This window comes from Columba livia, chromosome 11 (assembly GCF_036013475.1).
Source record: "Columba livia isolate bColLiv1 breed racing homer chromosome 11, bColLiv1.pat.W.v2, whole genome shotgun sequence".
Lineage (NCBI taxonomy): Eukaryota > Metazoa > Chordata > Aves > Columbiformes > Columbidae > Columba > Columba livia.
Window position 1 is genome coordinate 17,337,593 of NC_088612.1, and position 25,021 is coordinate 17,362,613.

Genomic DNA, 25,021 nt, shown 5'->3' on the forward strand with positions numbered 1-25,021 from the left:
TGCCCGTTTTAAAAATCCATTTTTGAGTGTTACATATAAAAGGGTAGAATAAAAGATTAAGTAGATTTTTCTGTTTGCAAGTAATTGTATCTATTTTCATGCCATAATCTTAGGACACATCACCTTAAAATAAAACAATATTTTCTGAAATATTAGAAGATTCAGCCATACATAGGAAGCATAGTATTACATCACCATAACTTGCATGAAACTCAGTACTGTCATTGCTGGCAATACAGGATTTGTATGGCATGAAACTTCAGGTGCTAATTTATGACTATTCAGTCACACGTCTCGTATTTTGTACCAGAAAGCCATTAATCATTTCATTACCCAGCAAGATTTTTCAGGTGGATCCTATTTTCTTCCTTAAAAAGAGAAGTTCAGTTTGATCTTCCAGTAGGTGCTACAATGTGCCTATGCAACTGTATTGTATTCACTTCGCTTTAGTGTCAGAGAATACAGATTTAGTCATCTGTATTACTCCTTTATATGTTAGCAGGAGAGAGGAGACCTCTTTTAATGCATTTACTCAAGTTTTTGTGTGTGGGTTTGTTTTTTTTTTTTCTCTCCCCGACCCCTCCACCCCCTCCGAGAATTATTAAGTGTGCTTGCTTTATTTCTGAGTGACTGTTTCCCTTTAACCAAAGTCATTCATACCAAATGTTAAGACTGCCGCTTGCTCATGGGAAAGTTGCTAGGAGGAGGTCAGTATCCATTTTACTTTCTAATAGACAAGATAATCAGATGAAGTCTGAAGATGTGATGTGTGTGGCTTGCAAGTCTTAACTTCAGGTGCAATGGAAAGCAAAGAAGAGAGGAAAGCTTTTTCTAGAACTTACCTGCTCACTGGTGTCACTTTATGTCATTTCCTCCTTTTAAGAGGAGTAGAATATAGGTGAGAGAGATTGTTCAGAGGGTTGTGTTATAATGATCGCACTCTAATGGAGCTGGAACTGTGGCTCATGCCCTTGCCTCACTGGAAGCTGACAGCCCAGGCTTCAGAGGGCACCCGTGCATCAGAACTGCCTTCCGAGCAGCTGGCTCCAGCAGTTTTCCCAGCTGATCTGTCTCTTTTCCAGCTGTTTAGTGTGCCACTCTTTTTAACAGTGCACATAAGCACACATGAACATAATCTTTCTTCCTGGGACCATTCTGGATGGTGAAAACCTGTTCCAATCTGTGGTTTCATGGGATATTTTTGATTTTGTAATGCTCTGAGGTATAAATGAAGTTTGTGCTAAACAGAAACCAGTTATGGTGAATCTCTATGCAAATACTACAGAGATTCATTTTTTGACTTGCAGTTATTTTGTGCTGCTGCTGTACTGAACAATTACTTCTGAAATGTAAATACCTGTTGGATGGGGTTTAGGAACTATTATTAATAGTATTTGGTAGTATGGAGAGATCTTCATCAATTTATTAATACCAGACCTCTGCCTAGAATGATTAGTTCAAAATACAGCTTGTGTTGTTATCAGACACCGATAGAGTAGGAACGCATTGTGGCATGTACATGAATATTTCTGGTATGTTTTTTCACTCATTCACCCCTTTTCATTTGTCAGATAGTCTTATCGTGTCTAGAATTTTATACTGGTAGTGAGTGGTCTTGGAAGCACTAAAAAATCTGAAGCAGGATGATGTTTACTTTGGAGAGGCAGATGGATGGGCTGCCAGAAAAATATGGGGGAGGATGACATGTTAGAGTCAAAGCTGCTCCTAAATGTTAGTGGTAGAGAAATGATTTGTCTGCTATCTATGCCTTGGAGGAGGAATGCAATCTCTGAGCTCAGTGCATTGGTGAATTGATGAAATGTAAATGGTAGTTCCTTCCCGTTCCTTAAAGTGATTTTGCCAAACAGTACTGAGTATCTGGGCTGTAAAAAAAGTTGCACAACTGGAGTTTGTTTTTGTTTAACTACTGGAAATTGTCCTGCTCAAATTATCATCAGTGGCAGTAGTCCACAGGATCTCACATCCCCCTATTTAAAATACACATGTGAATTTATGCAGAAATGATTGGGGGATTCTAGTGGATTCTAGTAGATTCTGTATTTATGCAGAAAGGACTTGAGTTCTGAAGAGTTCTTGGAGATCACTGTGGAAAGTCTAATTACGGAAGAGTGGTTTGAAATGTTATGACAGCAAGAGAAGACACTTGAGACAAAACCCAGACTATCTACAAAATGAAACAAAACAAAAAAAGCATCTGTACCTTCCTGTTTCTGTAGACAAATGCTGTCAAATTCCATGATGATTCTGAAATAGAACTGATATGAAAAATAGCTCATTCTTGAAGCTTTGGGTAACTGCAAAACAGGATAAAAACATCTAGCAGATCTATGTGGATACTTGGAAAAAAAAAAAAGAAACACCACAAAACACAGACACAACACAATATTGCGTACTCTGGCATCTTCAGAAAGGAGAGGTTATGTACTAAGAAAATCCTGTTTTCATTTAGGTAGTTGTTGTAAACCGTGAGTTACCAGCTAATTGAAGTGTAATAAAAAGGTGTCTTGAGAGAAAATAATTTTCTGTCAGTAGTAAATAGGTTGACAATATATCCAATAAGTGTATTGTTTACATATGCACCATTTTGGCATACCTCAGACAAAATATCAACCTTTAATTGTACACAAATTTTTGAAAAATTATTTTCAATATACTGAGAGAAATACATGTTTTGGATTATTCCTAGCTTAATGGTGCTAATGAGACTATATATTAATAGAATTTCATTTGAATATATGTAATTCTACTGAACTGTTTTTTAATCAGAAAGTTGAGCGTATTAAAACATTAAATGGAAAATTCTAAGCAATAATGCCATTACTGCTTTTCCAGGTACTTCAGTAGGAACTTGCAAGTGACTTGCCACCATGGTAGCTCTTTCCTTGAAGATCTGTGTCCGCCAATGCAACGTAGTGAAGACGATGCAGTTTGAACCCTCCACTGCAGTGTACGATGCCTGTAGAGTTATTCGTGAACGAGTGCCTGAGGCTCAGACAGGGCAAGGTGAGTTCCCCTATTTGTCCTTGGTAAATTCATTGCTTGAACTGAAAATAGACATAGACCATGGTGGTTTTTTTCTTTCTTTGTTTTACACACTGTTCACTTCCTCTGTTTATCTCTCTAGTTGGAGGGTTGTTTTTTTTTAAATTATTATTTAAATCATAAAACTCTGGAGTGACAGACACAAAGTGAAGACAGATGATTAAGTGACAGAAGGTAACTGCATTCTTTTTGTTCCTTCCATTGTGACAGAGGTTTTTCTACAAAGGATACTTTTTTGTGGAACTTCGACTTCTTAAATAAATTGCTTGTTTGCCTGAAAAAGGAGTTTTTCCCTACTTAGAAAGCAATTTTTAGGGTATAATTTTTTTTAAAAGCAATATTTGTGATAATGCTTTCTAGGAAAACCTGCGCAGACTTATTTTGTGCCTCACCATAGGAATGGACAACAGAAATTGCAAAAGAATAGCTGGACATCTCCAAAATGTGCAAAGGGAAATGTTTGAAACCAGTTATTTTTATAAGTAAAAGCATCACCGTGCTGTATGTATCATAGTCAGAACGCTGCTCCGTGTTAGTAAAATTTAACTGTCTGTACCTGTTGAGCAACTTAGGTCAATGCAGGCCGTGAAATGTGTCTTAATTTGGATGAAAGCTCTGGTTTAAATGTAATCAAAGTTGTTAAAAAAAATTCAGATTTCTCAGAATCTTTTGGTGCTATACTGTATATAATGCCACTGGAATGTAATTCTTAAAGCGGATTGTTTGAGTTTTATGCACAGCTCTCAACCTTTAGAGCTGTTTTGAAAAGCTTCTCTGAACTGTTAGAAAAACTTAACAGTAATGGACAGTATTACTGCTACTTAGAAATGCTGCTCCTTTGCAGGAGTCCTTAGAAAGCCTCATTATACAGCTTCAGTTTGCTGTGAATTTCTACCATACTGATCTCTCACAGCAGCTCTGTTGAATAGCTGTTGCATTCAGAGAAGCTGAGTAATAAATATCCCTGAACATCGCAAACCTCATAGAAAAGCCTAGGAACTCTGATTATACAGAGGGGTTTTTCCTTCATATATGGTTGCAGTGCAGTTCTAAACTTCAAACAACTTTATGAAGTTGAGTGATGAGTAGAAAGAAGGTTACCATAACAAATCCTTTTCCCTTCTTTGTGGCCATGAAAATGTGTTTGCTTGTTCAGAGGGCTCGCAGAGGTGCAGTATAGACTGATCAAACTCGTTCCTGCACCACAGAAAATGTAATTGTCCTGTGTTTTGACTGTCAGCCGTGCACATTTCACTTCTCCAACAGGCTTGCGTGGTGCCACAAAAGTGGTCACGGTGTTAAGAGTGAGCTGCACAGCTACTCTGACTTCATTACTAGGGTGCGTCCCTCCGAAAGGAATATCAGAGCAGTCTGTTCTTCCTTGGTAATTCTGTGCTCTCTGCAAGGCGCTTTCTGTGCTTTTAAAGGTCACAACCTATTTATAGGCACAAATCCTAAAAATTTACATAACTGACCCTGTACTGAATTTGTCATAAACATCTCTGTATGTATGGATCACTGGGTGTTTCAGTGGAATCTTTAATTAGGGTCGGCAAGCCAAATTTTTCTTGTTCAGTTGGTTTTGGAAGGATTCTTCCTTTGAAATTGTGTATCTGTAAGTCAGTCGCACTTCGATTAATTAAGACTAAGCTCTTTTATATGCTTGCATGAGTAACAAGGTGTTAAATGTAAATGCTGGTAAATGTAAATTGTTGCTATGCATGATATATCAAGATGAAACATTGTCCAAAATTTGTAGATAGTTTTACCTGACTTTCTGATCAGAGGATCTGAACACATGGCTGGAAAACAAAGGAGGTACCACCCACCCTGCCCTGAGCTGTTTAACAGGCTGAGTGCACGCTGCTGGCCAGCTTGGGTGAAAAACATCTGTTAAACTGTAGAACTGCACTTAGAGCAGGCTCAGCTGATGAACAGTAGTTTACACTGTTTGTGATAGTGAAGTGCACTCTATCAATTCTTCATGCAAATATTTATCAAGAAGAGATGCTTTGGTTGACAGTCGTGGTCCTTCATTTTGTTTATCTGGAGTTTAGTCTTTGAAGCCTAAGCCTGGGTTTGTTCTTATGTGACAATGAGAGTTGTAGTTTACTTGTGATCCTGAAAGAATCAATTGGCATGTGTTCAGCCTGTAACAGATATAAGTGTTTCCTGAAGTTGTTATTATGGATATAATTCCAGAAGCCTTGCATTTTTTCAAATGCCTAAACCTGAGGTGTCTACCAGAAAGATTCCTAAGTATAGCGTAAACTCAGTATTTGAGCAATTGAAAACAAAGAATATTTTTATTTAAATAGAACTACTGCTTCAAATAGCATGCTATAGTTAAGTCCAAACTGCTTCTGCTTGTGGCTAGTCAATTTCAAAGCAGGACCTATAAGCATTTTAAAAAAGTCAGCTTGAAGAGAAATAATTACAAATGTACTATAAATTACACAGTAGATGTGACATGTTTTGCTTAGTGAAGCTTTTGTTCAAGTCTTCTATAAAGCCTGATACACCCTGCTATTTGCTGCCAAGCTAAATATTTTCTGAAGCACAGAAAAGATTTCTATCCAAGTTCATTAAGAATGGAAGACAAGTTTAATGGAAGCTCAGCCTCAAAGCTGAATAACTTTGAATAAAACCATGTTGGCCTTATTAGATTTGATATTTTTCAGTGAGTCTCCATCTCTTCTGTTCCACAGCCTCTGATTATGGGTTGTTCTTGTCAGATGAAGATCCTCGAAAAGGTATATGGCTGGAGGCTGGAAGAACACTGGATTATTATATGCTGAGAAATGGGGTATGGTGCAAGCCTGTTGCTTCTTTCATCAATGTGTGTTTAGAAAGCTTGTTTCCCAAATAGCAAGAGGAATGTTGAGCATTTGGAGGGATAGGAAGGTCCTGAGTCTACTCCTGAAACTGGCCTACTTCTCTTCCTTGCTGTGCCTCAGTGGTTCATTAGTCTGGTTGTTGCTGTGAGCCATCCTTAAATGCTAAACTGGTTGGTGCAGCATAAAGGTGCTTTGGTCCAGGTTTTGGTCTTGCCGGCTAGGGCAAGTTATTGAAAAATTACATTGGTAAACTAGAAGTAGTCACTTCTCAAGTTTATGTGAATAAGTTTGCTTACACTATAACAAAGGTAAAATCCAGCTTTGGGGGTGGGGATGGAATCACGGTTTAAGCACGTAAGTTAGTGGGTTGGATTGTGGTGGCTTCCAAAAACATTTAGCAACAGTAATTTTTACTTCCTAGGATATACTGGAATACAAAAAGAAACAGAGACCTCAGAAAATACGTATGTTGGATGGTTCAGTGAAAACAGTCATGGTGGATGATTCTAAAACAGTTGGTGAATTGCTGGTTACCATTTGCAGCAGGATAGGTAAGATTTTGGAACCCACTTCCTTAAAAAATACATTTTCTGCCATATTTACATATTGATTTTTTGGATGTTATGTCTATTAGTGGCTAGAAATTGGCATATCTGTAAAGCAAACAAACAAAAACAAAACCCCAAAACAAAAATACCACCCCAAACAAAAACCAACCCCCCCCCAAGCCCCACAACTTTGATATCAGTTAACATTTACCAAATACTTTTTTGACATCTGTGTCTAGGTTTTATGAAAGATGGTAGGAGTTAGTTATAGCCTTAAACTTCAGTATTACAAAGTAATCCATCAGTACAGTTAGATATTATTATTATTATTATTATCCTTTTACATATGCTTTCTTGCTATGTGGTAGAGAATGGGATAAAATATAAACAGGTGCGATAAAAGAAATGTTGTTAACCTTCAAATATACCTAAACTTAGGGCTCTATGTTATCATGATTAAGAGTTGATCACAGTAGCATTTCATTTGTGAAACAACATATAGAAGTCATCGAGAGCAGCTGGCCAAAATGGTGTCCTGTTGGTCTGTCTTTATATTAATCTAAGTAGGGACATTTTTGAAAACTAATTCATATTTACCTATAAACATGCATCCAACTTGGATTAGTTTAAATAATCTTAAACCCTTGCTTAATTCTCATTTAAAATAATAGTAGCCTTAATTTAGATTAATTTACTGGGAAAATGAAATAAGCTAAATTTAAATTCATCTATGTTGATTTTGTTTTAGTGTTTCTATGCTGGATTCTAATGTGCTCTGACTAATTTACTTGACAAATTAGTTTGACTTACTTTCATGAATTTGATCACGTAGGTAAGCGTTTAATTTGCTTTCCTGTATAGCATAAGCATGCTTTACTAAACAGATAAAGAAAACCAAGCAGAATAAAGCAATGAGAGCAACTTAGCACATATGCTAAATGTTGTGAACTGATTTTTAATCCAGTTTGATGTAAAATTCATAGGAGTCTAAAAAAAAAAATTTTTTTCTCACATGGTTTCTATTCCTCAGTCTGCTCTGCCACATTTCTTCTACACAAGCTGAAATTACTCACTTCTCAGGAAGCAATTGTAGGCATCCATGCAAGGAAATATACAATGGCATGTCACCATTCTGGAATTCATTGCTATTTAAAATTCCATCATGTTTTTAAACTGGTAGCTTCTGTTGGTGGATAACAAAAAAGCTTAATATCTTTCTGAAAATGGCAAATGTAGCATATGATGAAGGGATGATGTATTTTAAGGATATTGCCAGATACTGGAGAGATGTCTTGAGTGTGGAAATTGTAGATTATTCTTGAGATCTCCTTCCCCACACAGTTTTAGGATTTCATCTGGAATATCTTTACTATACTTGAAATTAAGAGTTGGTGGTTTAATATATAGAAAAGAATATTTCACCTGTCATAAAATGTATTAAATTTTTGTTACATACACCAGATTTCTTTATAATTCCAGGAATAACAAATTATGAGGAATATTCCTTAATCCAGGAAAGCATTGAAGAGAAGAAAGAGGAGAGTACAGGAACGCTTAAGAAAGATAGGACATTGTTGCGTGATGAAAGAAAAATGGAAAAACTGAAGGCAAAGCTTCATACAGATGATGATTGTGAGTAGTATAATTCAGGATCATTCTTCGATTAATATCTTTTCACAGTATAGTACAAGAAAACCATTCAGGAATGCATTTTTAGATTCTTCAGTGTGTCTCAGATGATCCTTTTGCATCTGTATATATATGATGTTGTCTGCTACCGAGTTATTTTAGAATTGGGTAAATGGACAAGTTATTACCTCTAGTTATGAGAGTTAGCAGATCTTTTGAAGCGTGGCGTGGTTTTTGATGTGGTGTGTGTTTGTTGTTGTTGTTTGTTTGTTTGTTTACTTTTTTGGTAGGGGAGCTGTAACTTAAGTGTGAAGTGTCACTTCTTTGCTTACTGTTCTCACCTCTTCATTAAGTTTAGATATTTAAATATTGATGCTTACTGAAAGCCATTAAAAGGTAGTTTGTCTTTGAAGGTATAAATTTTAAGTGTAAATGGGGTTTGCCAAAGAACTAAGACAGTATTTGTTTTGTTTTATGTGTGAAGTCATGAGAAGCATTTTTTCTATTTTACATTAAGGCACTGAGATGAACTGAGAGTGGTAGAAAGATGTTTTAAAATTGTATTCAGGAATAAGAGAAGTAAACAAAACAATTGGCTTTGGGGGAGAAACTTGGTAAACTTTTAAGTAGTTTTGCAATGAAGCTTTGAAGATCTAAATTTATTATTAAAACATTGCTGTAAGTTGTTTCTTCAACAATATAAATGATGTCTTATGCTGTAGTAAATTCTTATTTCTCAGCAGTGCTGCTCTTAAATTCTCATTTGTAGCAACCTTCAATCCTAACTAGAAACAGAAATGAAAGCAACATTTTCTGCAGTTGCCCGATCCAGTGGAAATGCCAATTATCACATGATTTTCACAACAGCTATTAACAGTTGCAACACTGTATTTAACAATGTGCATGTCTGTGGTTCTGTTACAGTAAATTGGCTAGATCACAGCCGAACATTTAGAGAACAAGGAGTCGATGAAAATGAAACATTACTGTTGAGACGAAAGTTCTTCTATTCAGACCAGAATGTAGATTCAAGAGATCCTGTGCAACTTAATTTGCTTTATGTTCAGGTACAGTATGTGGACTAGAAGTACAGGTTCTACCTTGTCTGAGGAAACTTGTGTAGGTTAATTAGAAAGTATCTGTTGCTGAAGTACCCAGTCTTCTAGAATTCCAGTTCTGGATGTGCTTTTATTTTACTTTCTGGTCTATCCCTCCAAGAACATGTGACAGTACTGAGGCCTTGCTGGTTCTTTTTAATGAAATACTTTCAACCCAATAATGGACATTGAACCAAAAATCCACTGACTTTCATGTCCTTGTCCTGGTTTTCTTAAAATTCATGAATGTATTCAGTGTGTTTTTTAGTTCTTCTCCCCATTTTAGTTCTTCTTTAGGTGATGTTTTCTCTGTAATATGGAATGTCAGGTCAGTCTTGGGAACCAGCTTTCTGTTGCTTGTCTCTTTTCTCTTCCACCTGATCAGTGGGAGTGCTGTTTCTGTGCTCCCTTCCCAGTCTTCAGCCCAGCGGGCACACCAGGCTGGCAGGCATCCTGTTCAAATGGGCCAGATCATGTTCCATGGTGGGAGCCCACCTAGGCAGGTTCTACAGTCTGTCAGAGGTACTATACATACCTTAGCAAAGCTTAGAGTTTTATGCAGAAAATGCTATTTAACTGAAGGCTCCAGTTGCCTGTAATGCAGTCTCATATATAGGCTTTTAAACCCTTCATGGTTTTTTAATTTTTAAAATAATAAAAAAAAAAAGCTTAACAAAATGTTAATTTTTTATACTTGCAGCTGATTTAAATGGGATTGATCTAAATTACATTTTTAACCTCTGAAGCAGAAGATAAAGATGGCATTGCCTGTAAGACTGCATTACATTTTTCATGTATTTTAGAAGACTGTATCAAACTTAGCTGTATTCCTGCCACTTAGATATTTCTTGCAGGCTACTGTTATGGCAGTATTTGTTAATACTGACAGGACATTTTTTGGTATACAGATAGATGAGCCTTCTATTGCCAGACCTATAACATCCATCATCTTCTTTGACCGCTGGAAGGAAGGAAAATGCTGCTTGCCTTCTCCTGTTGCCATTTCAATAATAGTAATCTGTTTTTACTAAGTATGCAGGTCATTTTTCCCTGCTGTTGCAAGGTGATAAGATAAAAGCTTTTATGTGTTTATATGTACACATACATATATATCTGTATATACGTGTGTATGTGCACTTAAGTGTATATACATGTGTGGTACTTTATATATATGTGCAGCAGGAAGTAGGTGTCAGGTCATCCTTTTGATGGAAGTTACAATGGTGGTTTCAATAAGTCTCTTTAGATATTCACTAGAAAATAATCCAGCCTGTTGTTTATTTAATTAGTCATAAACACATCCAGAATGGAATAATAAAGACATTCAGACAGAAAAGTGTGTTGCTGAATTCTGTGTGTTGAAGCTTCTAAGGAATTTCAGAGATGTAATAGTTATTTTGGATGTCCCTGACCTGTGTTTGCTTACTTTCTGTAGGCTCGTGATGACATTCTGAATGGTTCCCATCCTGTCTCCTTTGAGAAGGCCTGTGAGTTTGGAGGCTTTCAAGCACAGATCCAGTTTGGACCTCATGTAGAACACAAACACAAACCTGGATTTTTAGAGTAAACACTTCTAACTTCTAAATTTGGGTGACCTCAAGTGTAACTAATGTTGAGTTGCCACAGACTAAATGCATTTTAGTACTCCATGCAGAGGTAATCAGATTGTGTGTTTTCTGTAGCGATCTCCCTGTGAAAGGAACCTTATTACACAAATCTGCAACCCCAACTGATGAGGGGAATTTTGGCAGTGGATTGTTAGGCAGCACAGGGCACCAGCTCCCCCCAGGGTGCCATTTAAGTATGCAGCTGGATTCCCTAACCACCTGGTAATGTGAGAGATCTGGGATTTTGTTCTTAGAAGTCTACTACTGCCAGCATTTAGTAATGCCATGTGTGAATTATGCGTGCATCAGTATGTATCACGTGTTTGATTTTCTAGGAAAGTACATGAATGGAAGGATGCTTTGTCCTTTGAATAAAGTTAATATTGCTGTGTGTAGAGGTTAAGTTTTCCAAAGCTGTTAGTGGCATTAATCAGTTGTTCAGATTCAACCTCTCATGGCATTGTACAAAAGCAGATCTAGAATTGTGCTCTTTGTTTCAGAGGTGGACTGGAGTCCTGCTTACAAGTGACCCATCCTTAAACCTTTATTGTGATGCCTACTTTATTGCTATCAGCAGGGCAAGTTTAGTTTGACTGAAATTTTGAGATGTCTTGTTTTTCTACCGATTTTAATTTTTCTGTTTGGTTTGCCTGCACTGGAATTAACTTGAGGGCTGGAGCCTCAGGAAAGGAATGCAGGAAGGTTAAAGAAAGCTATTTACTGCACAGCCCATTAAACCTTCCCTATATATGACGGTCATAGATACCTTAACGGGATGCACAAATCAATGGGCACATTTTTAGTTTCTGTCACGTTTCCACTGGCTGAGTGCTCAGTGCTGACTCTTAGACTTTCTTTGTGAGCCTGAGCCTGGGGTTTACTCTATCACAGGGAATCACTTTAAAATGACAGCTTGCTTTGGAACATGCAGTGCTGCAACATGGGTTGTTTGAAACACTTCACTCCTGAAAGGTTTTCCTGAAGTAGCAGTTCAGTTATGCAAACAAACCATGTGAATAAGCGTCCTTCAATTCCAATTAATAATCAGCTTTTCTTTGTACTGTATGTTTGTTTGCTGCTGATGGGCTCACAAACCTTTCCTAATGGAGCTACTGATGTCTCCAAGAATTATGGAGACCCTATGTAATAGCTTCAGTGTGCTCTTAGTTCTTATTCCCTGGAATTGTGACCAGTTACGCAACAATCTTCCTCTGGGACTTATCCATTGTCTACTTATTCTTCCCTTCTCCCTCCACTCACTCAAGAATATTCCTGCAGCAAACCATTAGGGTATTGCTTCATGACAAGTGTGTCATGGTAATAATTTCAAGAGTTAGGTGTTCCCAGCAAACTTAACCAGCAAACTGCTGTACAGAGTTCAGTTGCTTTTCAAATAAGAAAGTAATTATGTTTCATGTTAACTGTATACTCTAGCTCAATATGTGAAATACATTTGGGAGGTGTCTATTCACTCACCATTGAAACCTGAACGTGCTACAGATTCCCCTAAGGAGAGTCTGTCAGCTCATACAGAAAACAGCATGTAACAGAGTAGTATTATTTCATAGCATTGTTCTGAAACAGCTTAGTTTATTTTGCCATGTCTGTAATATGTTTATACAGAGAGATCTTTTGTATCCTTTTTTTGGTCATTGATAAATGATTCCTGGCACAGATGAAGATTATTGCCTGTGTCTTGTCAGCCCTTTCGTATTTGTGGTTGGAATTTCCTTGAAGCTCATGCCAAAATAAGTTGTGAAAGCTCTTAAACTATCAAATGGCAAATAGTCTTCCCTTCATGCCCTTCCTCATGTAGCTGGAGTTTTGTATTGTACCTACACTGTGTTTAAATTTGCTGCGATAATATCTAATAAAGAGCTCATACTGTTCATATGCAGATAGGAAAGGATCAGCTAAAACTGCCCACCCCTGCTCTTTATTTCCAAGCATGCTTGGTGACCAATAAGCTCAGTTCTTTAATCTAGCCTATTTTACTGTTTTAAACTGTCTTTTTCAAGAACATTGGATATACCTTTATGCTAATGAAAAACAATCAATATGTTAGCATTGGTGTATAATTTCTTTTAAGAACCATAGGAACAAATAGTAAATTCAGTTAAATAAACACTGCTCACTATTAGATTTTTTTTTTAACTGAGTTCACTATCGCATTGTCATAATGTGTAATTTAAGAGATTAAAGAGGGCTAAATGACAATATGTCCCAGGTGGTTTTGCTAACTCCAGTAAACAAGCTGCTACAGAAAGTGAAACTATTGTTGCATTGTAAAGGATATATCATGAGTAGAGGTAGCATTAAAATAATTTCAGTCTGTTTACAGCTAACATTTCACCTTTTCAGTTGGGGTGATTACTTGTCTATTGATTGAAAAAATAATAGAAAGCAATACAAGGAAAAAAAGTCTGATCTAACTGCCAGTTACATGTGCAAGAGTATATCAATTGGTGCTTAGATCATAATTGATATTGATACGTCTTCAAGTTGGGGGATGTTTGGCCGAGATAAAGGGTTTATTTTATTCTACTGCATGGAGGTACATGTGAGGTGTTTAAAGATTCTTTCGGGCTGAATTCTACCATGGAGTCTGAACTTGTTTGGTTTACTTTGTGTTCAGAGCCCCTCAGAATCTGAGTGCTACAGAAATTAGGACTGGTAATTTATGACTGGTTTTGAGATAGTGACTGTTATTAAGTATCCACTTAAAATGGCTTTGCAGTTTTTCAGTAAATTATTAGTGTTCTAACATTTCTTGGAAGACATAAAGGAAGAACTTGGTTCTGCACATCAGTAAATCAAAGTGCTACTTTAAAGTAATAGCAGTGTCTCAACTCAGACACAGAGCTGACTCAAGCTTCAATGTCCCCTTCTTCCCCCAGATTACAATATTTAGATGTGAACCCCTCTGAACTGCTGAGAGAGATTGTATAGTTTAAGAATGGAATGTGTCACAGCTATTATTTACTTTTGATGACTTTTCCAGACATGAAGAGGTATTACATGGGGATGTAACTAAAGTGTTTTTCTTAATTATGTGAGCTATTATCTTGCATTCAAACTACTTAGACAGAGTTTTGTTTCATTGTATAGGTATTTTATGCCCATTTTAGTAATCTTGCGGGACTTTTTGCCAATTAAAGAGCATGGAAAGCATCTCTCCTCAAGAAGGCACCATTAACTATGGAAATGTTGGTTGTTGTTGTTTTTTTTTTTTTCTAGCCTAAAAGAATTCCTGCCTAAAGAATATACCAAACAAAGAGGGGCTGAAAAGAGAATATTTCAGGTAATTGTGAGGCTGAAAAACCTATTATAGTTTCACTTCCTTTATAAGAATAACAAGCTTTCACAGGTGTATACTCTGTATATACTTGAATTGTATAACTATCAGAAAATTAAGTGTAAAGAATCTGACAGCTTTTTTTTTTCTTTCTTCAGCAGATTTATTGTCCTGATCCTTTTTTCTTCACTGATGATTATTCAGTGTACTTTGTTGAAGGGGAGAGAGTGAATATTGAATATTCTTATGACCTTTTTCTCAGTTGCATTAAAATGTAAGGATATGTATTTGTACTAAAATAGAAGCCCATTTAGGAAAACCAGTTTTTATTTCATGCCTTCATTATTCAAGCATGAACTTCAAGTAAGAAGGAGTTCTGCTAGCTAATGCTTGAGTTCAGTGATGTTACTGGGAACCAGTTGGAAAAGACAAACAGTTGAGTATAAAATGTGCTGATGCTGTTGGGAGTCATCTCAGAGTTTTCATGCTGTAGATGCACTAAATATTTGTGCTTACTGGAAGAAAAGTTTGGCAGTACAATATAAGCTGAAAAATTCTGAGGTCAACAGCTGAAATCAAATCATATGGTTTCTGGAAGGACATTCTAGTGATTTGTGATCTCAACTTGTGAGACAAGTTGAAGAGCAACAACAGGTCACATACTTCCCTGTGTCTGTTACACTCCTCATCTAGGAATTCTGTAACTCAGGCATTCTTTTCTACCTAGAGCTTGTAGTACTTCCATGTAGATGAGGATGTCTAACACTGTTCTGAATACCTTTAGCTGGTGCCAGTGCTGTTGTAGTTTAAGCAAAAAAAAGATTCACTTTGGAGTATTGCTGTCATGCTATTTATAGCATGTGATTTTTGCCCATGTCCAAATATAATCTATGAATATTATCAGTCATTTAATACTTTGGTGCGTGGCCATTAAATTTCATCAGTGAGGGCACCAATGCTGGGCAAGGATACAACAGCAAAGTAGAATCAGGAAGCTGTCTTTTGGAAAAAATCAGCTGTTCCCCTGAGTTATGAAATTCTAGAGTTTGGCAAGCGTTTTTTGCCAAATATTCCATCTGCAATGGTGACATTTGGGCTTCTTGCTCTTTCAAGATCCTGGTTGTGTTCTTTGTGCTGAACTTGACAGATATGATCAGTCTGTGCCATTGGGATGCAAAAGAGGTTTTGGAGTTGCAGTTGCTCCTCCCAGTGCTCCTCCGTGGAACATTGTCAAGGTGGTAACAAAACTGGAGTCGGGAAGTGTTTCCCGTGTCCTTGGTGCTCCCCCTGCTGCCACCAGTCAGCATGGAAGAGGTGGCAACCAGCAGTTCAGAGGAATGTGAGGGGCAGCTGGGGTGTGGTAGGGAATCCCACAAACCATATGTAAATTCAAGACGTTGGGATAGGATTTTCAGCAGAACAGTCTGGGGTAGGAGAGCAGATGCTGAGATGAAGTTTGAATAGGCAATATTGGTAGTTGTTGTTTCTTACAGGTAACAAAGTTTACTAATGAATATAGTGTTTAAATACTAAATAGAAATTGAGTTTCAAGACACACCTGGATGAGTATTTCAGGATGAACGGTTTAGGAAAATCCTTGCTTCTTCCTCACCTGTAGGATTTTTTTTCATGAGTGAAAAAATTATGGATAATGGTGGAACTGGTAAAAAAAAAGCCAGTCTGTTCCTGGGCAGGGTGGAAAGGTGGTGGGACTTTTAAATGGTTTTACAAAGCCAAGTAAACAGGTGTTTCTTGTACAAAACCAAATGGTGTCAAATAGCAGCAATACCTAGAAATCTGAACTGTTTCAGGAGGGATTTAAATGTACTTTCTCTGCGGTACAAATAGAATGGATGATGGTGAAAGAGGAGTGTTCCATTTGCACAGGTGGTTTATGTTCTCTGATGTGAGGAATTATGGGATTTGCCAAGTCTTGGGAAATGGGAGAGGTGCCTGAGGACTGGAGGAAAGCAAATGTCACTCCAGTCTTCAAAAAGGGCAGGAAGGAGGACCCAGGTAACTCTAGACCGGTCAGCCTCACCTCCATCCCTGGGAAAGTGATAGAACGTCTTCTCCTTGGTGCCATCTCAAGGTATATTAGGGGTAAGAGGGTCATTAGAGGCAGTCAGCATGGCTTCACCAAGGGGAAGTCGTGCTTGACCAACCTCATTGACTTTTATGAGGACATAACAAGATGGATGAATGATGGCAGGGCGGTGGACGTGGTCTACCTTGACTTGAGTAAGGCATTTGTTACGGTCTCCCACAGCATCCTCACAGCTAAATTGAGGGAGTGCAGTCTGGATGATCGGGTAGTGAGGTGGACTGCGAACTGGCTGAAGGGACGAAGCCAGAGAATTGTGGTCAATGGGGCGGAGTCCAGTTAGAGGCCTGTATCTAGTGCAGTGCCTCAGGGGTCAGTGCTGGGGCCTTAGATTAATCAATATATTAATAAATGATTTGGAGGAGGAAATAGAGTGTACTATCAGCAAGTTTGCTGATGACACCAAGCTGGGAGGAGTGGCTGACACTGGAAGCTGTGCTGCCATCCAGAGACCTGGACAGGCTGGAGAGTTGAGCAGGGAAAAATGTAATGAAATATAACAAGGGCAAGTGTAGAGTCTTGCATCTGGGTAGGAACAACCCCAGGTTCCAGTATAAGTTGGGGAATGACCTATTAGGGAGCAGCGTTGGGGAAAGGGACCTGGGGGTCCTGGTGGACAGCAGGATGGCCATGAGCCAGCACTGTGCCCTTGTGGCCAGGAAGGCCAATGGCATCCTGGGGTGTATTAGAAGGGGGTGGTTAGTAGGTCAGAGAGGTTCTCCTTCCCCTCTACTCTGCCCTGGTGAGACCACATTGGGAATATTGTGTCCAGTTGTGGCCCCTCAGTACCAGAAGGCCAGGGAACTGCTGGAGAGAGCCCAGCGCAGGGCAATTAAGATGATCAAGGGAGTGGAGCATCTCCCTCATGAGGAAAGGCTGAAGGAGCTGGGGCTCTTTAGCTTGGAGGAGACTGAGGGGTGACCTCATTAATGTTTACAGATATATAAAGGGTGAGTGTCAGGAGGATGGAGCCAGGCTCTTCTCGGTGACAACCAATGATACACTAGGGGGTAATGGGTTCAAACTGGAGCACAAGAGGTTCCACTTAAATTTGACAAGAAACTTCTTCTCAGTAAGGGTGACAGACACTGGACCAGGCTGCCCAGGGAGGTTGTGGAGTCTTCTACTCCGGAGATATTCAAAACGCGCCTGGACTCCTTCCTGTGTAACCTCATCTGGGTGTTCCTGCTCCGGCAGGGGGATTGGACTGGATGAGCTTTCGAGGTCCCTTCCAATCCCAAACATTTTGTGATTCTGTGTGATACCATCTTGCTAACATTTCTAGCCAGTGTTTTTTTGAATATTCCAACTGTATTGATTATTAACTAAGCATCCTTAAACAGATAAAAGCTGTAACCTTTTTAGTTTGTTTCCAGAAAGCATTGTTGCTGCCTAAATGATACTGAACTCTTGTTACAGGAGCACAAAAACTGTGGTGAGATGACTGAAATAGAAGCCAAAGTGAAGTATGTGAAGCTAGCCCGTTCCCTGCGGACCTATGGAGTGTCATTTTTTCTTGTTAAGGTAATGTAGATTTTGCTGACAATATTCAATGGTTGGTTATGTATTACCTCAAATTCTGTACTAAGCAAAGGTCAAAGATGTTCTTTCATCCTTCTTTCTGAAAGCAGCATTTGAAAAAAAGTGTACATTGCTATGTGGGACAGAAAGTAAATTACTACTGCTGCCAGGAAGAAAGTTGAGTGTCCTGATTTAATTTCTCTAAACTGACATCTCTTCTTTTTTCTTTTGATTACCAACTGCTGTCTTCAGAAAAACATTCACAAAAAAAGTCATAAATTATTCCTGTTTATAAGTTTAACGATAACATGATTTGCATGCTGAATACCTGTATCTGAAGAACAACCTCAACAGCTGCATGATCTATTTCTCTTAATTCTTACTGAAAAACAGGTCATGGTCTTAAGGCTATTGACGCAATTTGGCACCAAGATACTGACAGTCTGTTGTGAAAATGGAACTGAAACATTAGTTCCCAAGTATTCAGTAACCACTAACATAGAATGGAAAGGAGGCAGACATTAGGCAGACATTTTCATTCTTAGGTTCCCACAGTTACAGTAGAGAGTCTTTGCAGATAGCTGAATATCGATAGATTGTCTTTTCCTAAAGTACTTAATTATCCACAAATTCTAGTGAAGCCGATAGAAGGTGAAATTACAGTGAAAGTGTATGTGTGGAGGGTAATACTATTAATATGTTATGCTTTGGAAGAGTTACCTTGTCTTGCTTCCTTTATGGGAAAAGATCTTGTTAGAGGCATTAGTGGTGAAAGGAGTCTGAACTTTCTAACAGAGCTTGTTCACCTATGTTGCATGTTAGAAGCTATACTCAATTTATGCTGTGCAGTTTTCAGTAACTAAAATAATAAAACTCATCAGCATGCATATTTAGAAAAAGCTGCAAATTCAGTGGGGATTTAACATAATGTAGCTGACCGTTATAGTAAAGGTAAAAGTATCTTCGTATTTTTCATGACTATCTTGCGTTGTTTTGTCATAGCTTAAAGTAAACAGTAACTGTATCAAGTAACCATGTCATGAAACTTCTGTTGAAAGGAATAATTGGTCTTTTAAAAAACCTATCAAATGGCCTACTATGTAAATAGGAATTGATTTTTTGCAGCCTAGTTAAATTCAAGGGAATGGGACATATAGATTCCTTTATATTATACGATGGATTTTATATAGCAAATTGTTAGCTTGGGCCTGCGCTCTTCAGCCTTGGAAAACAAAAAGGGCAGAATGTCCAGAAAATAAGGAAACATCATCTGGCAGCCCCCTGTGATACTTGAATGGGTTAGGATGTCCTCATGGATTGAAACTAACCAAGATTTCAAATCCGAAATACAGAACAAATTATCTTGCCTAAATTGTCAGCCACAGTGGGCCTTCCTTTTCTTTATCTCTGCAAAAATTTTATAGAGAAATGGTGAGGGCAACCTACCTTCTTAGCCCTCCTGATGCCAGTTTCCCATTCTGCTTCTCTAATGTGGTTTTACAGAGGAGGTCTTGGGCCTAGAATAACTGCTGTCATGCTTGGTTCTTTTTTAGTTCATTTACAAAGATTTGTTATCACAATCCCTAAAATGCTTCTGTTTCCTGGAGGAGGGAAAAGAGGGGAGTGTCTTTTGAAGTGCATGGTAAAGATCCAGTAAAGACCAGAGCGTCTTAATGCTAATGCATTGCTTGCAAATCACTGTCTGCGATCAGACAAACTGAGTCTGGAGTTTTAAATGCTCTCATCTGCATGCCGGTTGCTTCATTTTGCCAGTATATTCCGTCATACTTTTCTTTTTTCTTATGGCAAGCTTTATTTGAATGAAAAACTGTATTTTACACCTTGTTATAGGAAAAAATGAAAGGCAAAAACAAGCTGGTTCCTCGTTTACTGGGTGTCACCAAAGACTCAGTGATGCGTGTAGATGAGAAGACCAAGGAAGTGTTGCAGGAATGGCCACTGACAACTGTGAAACGCTGGGCTGCCTCACCTAAAAGCTTCACGCTGGTAATCTTTTGTATATATTCAAAAGAAGAGGGATCTATGTGACAAGGGAAACAAAGATGGACTTAGAACAATTTATTTAATGTAACTCATTCTACCTGTAATTTTCTAGCATTATATGAAGTCACTGAGTCCTAAGCTATTAAACTGGCCCATATTGGTGTCTAGGGTCAATCTGTATTTTGATGTTTCTAGACAGGCCAGTTCCCCAAAAGTACTGTTTAAATCTTTTCCAAACCCACTGTTTAAATCTGCTCTGTGCAGATTTAATGTGCTTTGTGACTTGCAAGATATGAACATAAACAAAGCTAGATGGTTCATTAATACTTTTGATAGTTATGGATTTCAATAGTTTTCATGTATGTGTTTTTTTTTTTTTAGTTATTAGGCCCATAAGAGACAACTGCAAGAAGAGTATTTTGGATATGAAAAGGTGGTTTAAAGTGGTAGAGCAAGAAGTAGTGGCTAGAAAATTCTATTCACTTTAATCATGTGCATCTAATTTCCAATTGCATGGGTGATTATGCTTCAGAATAAGATTCTAAAGACTTTTCTCCATCCTTCAGTGACTGAGTCTGATAAAGTCAGAGTAAGGATCTCTTGATCCTCTCCCATTTCAACTTATGAAACAGCTGTGATTAAGCTGCAAAACAAAAAAAGTGTTCTTCCCCTTTCCTTCCTCACCCCTCATATAGACTAGTTTACTATTTTGGAGCAGTTTCATTGTCTATGCAAATGTCTACACAAACAATCTTTGAATTCTCTTACTCATATAGGGTACTGTTTCTTCATTGATTACGTTTGATTTTCAAAGAGTTTTTTTATTTTAACTCTTTTCCTTCAGGATTTTGGTGAATATCAGGAAAGCTATTACTCAGTACAGACCACTGAAGGGGAACAGATCTCTCAATTAATTGCAGGTTACATTGATATCATCCTAAAGAAGGTATAGTATTAAGATGACATGTAGTAAAAATGCAATAAAAATCACTGTACAGCAGTGCAAGAGCTCAAATGTGTGCAAGCTGCAGTTTTCTTTCTCTCATTAATTCAGAGTTGTACCTTATGTTTTGATGGTATTTACCTTTACCTTTAAGTAACATAAGCTTTTTCTGTAAGTGAGTGCTTCTGGAAAATATCAAGGCTGTTAACTACAGGGGTAGTATGGGTCAGGCTCGGTACAGCGCACCTGGCCTTCGTTTTTTCTCTCTGGAAGGTGAACTTTGCCAACAAATGTGAAGCTGAATGGTCATTCTCTAAGCATGTTGTATAGAAAAGTAAGGTGTTTTAAATACCACTGGTTGCTCCTTGACAGATTTTTAGTCTATTAAGGTTCAACCAAACTGTGTCATTATTTGCTGTAATATATTTTAATAGTAAAATAAAAGACAAAGATAAGCAGCTTGGGATAATTTATTGCCTTTGTTCATGCAAACAGTGTAGGATATAACATCAAATGTTATGTAATCAGAGGCTGAGGAGGATTACCAGAATTCATCACAGTACGTGCCTTTTTCTCTGCTGTCAGTCTAAGATTTAAAAAAAATCTTAAACTACAGGTTTCTATAGATGATCCAAAACGTCATTCTAGCTCTTAAGCTTTGAAAGTAGCTTTGCTCTCTAATGCCAGATGAAAGCAGCCTTCCTGTCTTGATAGAATACAGATGTGTGTATTTTCATTCCCTTCCAGTCCTTTGATTTCTTCTTCACAAGCTGCTGACACAGCCAGTTCTAAAATGAATGAATTAGGAACATGTTCGGTGACCAACACTCATGGTGTTTCACGACGCTATGAGAGGCATGCAGTTTCCAATTGTCAGTCCCAAGTTACCTCTGCAATGTGTGCCTTGAACTATGGTTTATTGCTCTCAGTTTTACAGTGTTAATTCTTGGTGTATTTTAGACTGTTTCAAAGTATTTGCTCTGATGTGGATTGGTGGTGCAAGTTTTTTCTGTTAGAGTATTATTGGTGCAATACTCCTCACCTGAAACTCTTCTTGTCTTGCAGTTTTAGTGATAGGTCATTAATCAGTTGACAGGGAACCCTGGACTTGAGTAACTTTTACTGTGTTTTAATCTAGATATATATTTTTTTTTACTTCACATTAATATGGAAGTAAGGCACAATCTTGACTAGAAATAGCCAGTTTAAGTTCATGGATAAACTTAAATAGGAAGAACTTTGGGGAAAGTTGGGGGGGTGTTATGTGTGTATAGATGTGCATGGAGAGTTCTTGTTAAATGTACCAAAGGTCACAGTGAATGTTTATTTATACATGTATGTTTTCAGACTACAAATCACATAACAAGATGGCAAGCAGACAGTATGTTTGCACTAGGTCACCAGTAGAAATGGACTGTTTTTAAAAGGTGCTATTTTTGTGACTTACAGTAGTTTCCTGATTTCTGGTCGTTTGGGCTTACTCCCCTTGTGTATAGTTACCTCCCCTATGCCACTATAAAAAAGCACCTCGAAAAGTCACATGTGCAGATTGTCCAGAAGTTTGAACTATGGCAAAATAATTTGGATACAGTATTAAATTTACCATCTTGCTTGTGGTTCTGTATCTCCTTGTGGTAGGTAGCACCATATAGTAACATTTCAAGATGCTAAATATGACTTGTAGCTGAATTCTAGTTAGCTGAGTTAGCCTGCTGTTCCTGAGTTAGGAGAGAATGGGAAAGGGGATGGTTCATGTTCTATCTGTGCTGGGATTTGCTGTAGTTACTTATCGCTTGGTCCTCAGAACAAGCTTTTTTTCTTTCTGTGAGAAAAGACAGCACTTCCTTTCTACCACTTGGTTCAAAAAGGCACCAGTAGGCTTTTTTCCTTTATGCACTCTATCTGCCAGAGCTTAGAAGTTGGTCTGTTAGATGCTGAAAGGCACCTCTTTGGAGGTGGAGGTTATATGGTTGTACGCTGCCAAACAGTGTGGTGTTAGCACTGGGCAAGACTCTGTGGACAATTTGGCTAGGCTTGTGATAAAAAACAAGGAAATGGTGGAGTGAAAGAAAAAAGCAACACGTTTAACTTTTTTTTTTTTTTTTTAATTCCCCTCCAGAAACAAAGTAAAGATAGATTTGGGCTTGAAGGTGATGAAGAATCAACCATGTTGGAAGAATCTGTTTCACCTAAGAAGTGAGTGTATGCAACAGGAGGAAACAGTCTTCATTTCAGAGTGATAAGCTTTTAGCTGTGGTAGTTCTTTTCAAATGAAATACTACAGTTACTACTGTTAAAGAAAAAAATTACAGGATATTTCAGTAGAAGGAAGTACTATCCCCAGGCAATTCAGCAGGCTCCTAGTTTTATTTGAGGATTAAAGAATAGGTATTTGTCTTCGAATTGTTGGTTAAGGTGACCAGCAGTGGTACCAGTTTGTGGTCCCTTGACCCTTAAACAAAGGAACTCAGGCTGTAATTTAGTAAATTGCTGGGGGTGGGGAGGAGTAATGATGCAGAGCTGAAAATTTTGTATTTTAGTTTTCATCTTCATGCAGAGACCTACTATTTACAAGGTTGCTTGTGTCTGCTGCATCCGTGGTTTCCAGTACATTTGACTCCTGTCAGTTTAATTGTACCCTCTATCATGAACAGACTTGGCTCCTGTCATCAAATCACTTTAAACGAACCAGTGAGATGAATGGTGTGGGTAAGATTTTAGTACTAGGAGGTCAGACTATGGTTCTGATGGGAGAATATAGAAAAAAGAGCTGGCCATACTCTTGAAAAAGAATGTTAAATCTTTTCTTGCAGTGAAGGAATAGAAAGAGATTTGTGACATTATAAGCTGTAATGAGCCACTCAGCTCTCTTGTTGAAACTCTAAGGATGGCAGTGTCAGCAGCATGTATGTGAAAAGTCTATTTGATTTATTGTTTAACATATGGTTTATGGGAGATAGACTTGTTAGATACTTGGTGTGGACTTATGTGAAATTTCAACTTTTGATGGATCACACATGTCCAGAAATGCTTTCTTTTGACATGGCCCTTTTCAAATAACTTCCAGAATATACTGTTAGCTAAGTGCTGTGCAGAGAAGCCCAAAACTTGTAATAGACAAAACCAAGATTTTTCACAATTGGAGTTGATTTTTTCCCCAGTAGGTGGTTGTTGTTCAAGCCAGAATTCCTGTCAATGCTTCTAGCTGTTAGAGCTTTAATCATATTTAAATATGAGTAGTATATCTGGCAAAGTGGCTCATGACCATGGATGACAGTAATTTTATTATTCTTGAAAGTATCCTGCCTCTCAAGCCCATTATTATTATCTGATAGGCTGCCAGATTACTAGCAAGTACTGCATGTGCATGTGTGTATAGAGGGAAGAATGAATGCTAGTTTCTATCCCAGATGTAGCAATTGCTTGCCAAATGCATCTCCATAGAGTTCATGCTTCTATTTTCTGTTGATTGACCTATGATACAACAGAAACAAAGCCGTCGTTATGCCATAAACCTTGTTCTGGTTCTGTCTGTCATTCATCTTAGAGGGTTAAAGCCTTTGTTCCACATATACCAAAACTGTCCATTGCCTGCTTTCCTTAGAGCCTGCTCATCAGTGTTATTAATATGTGATCTGTCAAAAGCCCTAGATAATTTTTTTAATACGCTAGAAAATGGTTAGGAAAAAAAACAACAACTGTTTTCCAGCTTCACCAAATGTTGTGAAATGCAATTTAAAGTCCTAAAGGAAGAACATCTGGCAGAACTTGATTTGCAGGAGCTAACTAATTTCCTCTGTGTTGAATTTTTTGTGTGTGTGTTTTTGTTTGGTGTTGGGTGTGTGTGTTTGGTTTTTCAGATCTACCATCTTGCAGCAGCAGTTCAACCGAACAGGGAAGGTGGAGCATGGCTCTGTGGCGCTACCAGCTGTTATGCGTTCAGGGTCCAGTGGCCCAGAGACTTTCAACATTGGCATCATGCCTTCTCCCCAGCAACAAGTCACAGTTGGTCAGATGCACAGAGGACATATGCCCCCGCTTGTGAGGAACCTCCTCGTTTTGCATTTAAAGCTTGTCTGTGCTACAAGTAGTCAGAAATAGCATGTTATACTTATTACTAAGAGCAGGAAGAGGCTATTGAGTATGGCTTCCTGGCTGTCCTACTGAACACAAGTTTGGGACATACCTGAAATATTTAGGGTATCACATTTTGATCTCTTCATTTTCCTTAAAGCCATCTATCTCTTCCAGCCTTCTCTTCCAAACACTCTGAGAAGTGTTAGCGGGCTCTGATTTCTATTGTACAAGGGAAAAGCTATCTGAAATGGCCTGGGGTGGTGGTTGGATTGTTGTTACTCACTGTCTCTTCATGC

General features: G+C 38.1%; 1 protein-coding gene across 6 annotated transcripts in view; it reads left to right on the forward strand.

Moving 5' to 3' along the window:
- Positions 1-25,021, forward strand: part of TLN2 (talin 2) — a 162,044-nt gene that overhangs the window by 65,160 nt on the left and 71,863 nt on the right. For 4 of the 6 annotated variants that reach the window (XM_065076153.1, XM_065076152.1, XM_065076155.1 and 1 more), the window contains exons 3-14: positions 2,854-3,024; positions 5,772-5,869; positions 6,322-6,451; positions 7,928-8,080; positions 9,002-9,144; positions 10,610-10,737; positions 14,019-14,082; positions 17,600-17,704; positions 19,553-19,708; positions 20,550-20,651; positions 22,768-22,844; positions 24,509-24,689. In XM_065076153.1, coding sequence (XP_064932225.1) covers positions 2,889-3,024; positions 5,772-5,869; positions 6,322-6,451; positions 7,928-8,080; positions 9,002-9,144; positions 10,610-10,737; positions 14,019-14,082; positions 17,600-17,704; positions 19,553-19,708; positions 20,550-20,651; positions 22,768-22,844; positions 24,509-24,689 — 1,473 coding nt within the window. In that variant the 5' untranslated portion in view covers positions 2,854-2,888. Of the gene's footprint in view, positions 1-2,853; positions 3,025-5,771; positions 5,870-6,321; positions 6,452-7,927; positions 8,081-9,001; positions 9,145-10,609; positions 10,831-14,018; positions 14,083-14,161; positions 14,351-17,599; positions 17,705-19,552; positions 19,709-20,549; positions 20,652-22,767; positions 22,845-24,508; positions 24,690-25,021 lie in introns of those variants that run through there. The other 2 variants (XM_065076156.1, XM_065076157.1) reach the window with 2 other exon arrangements.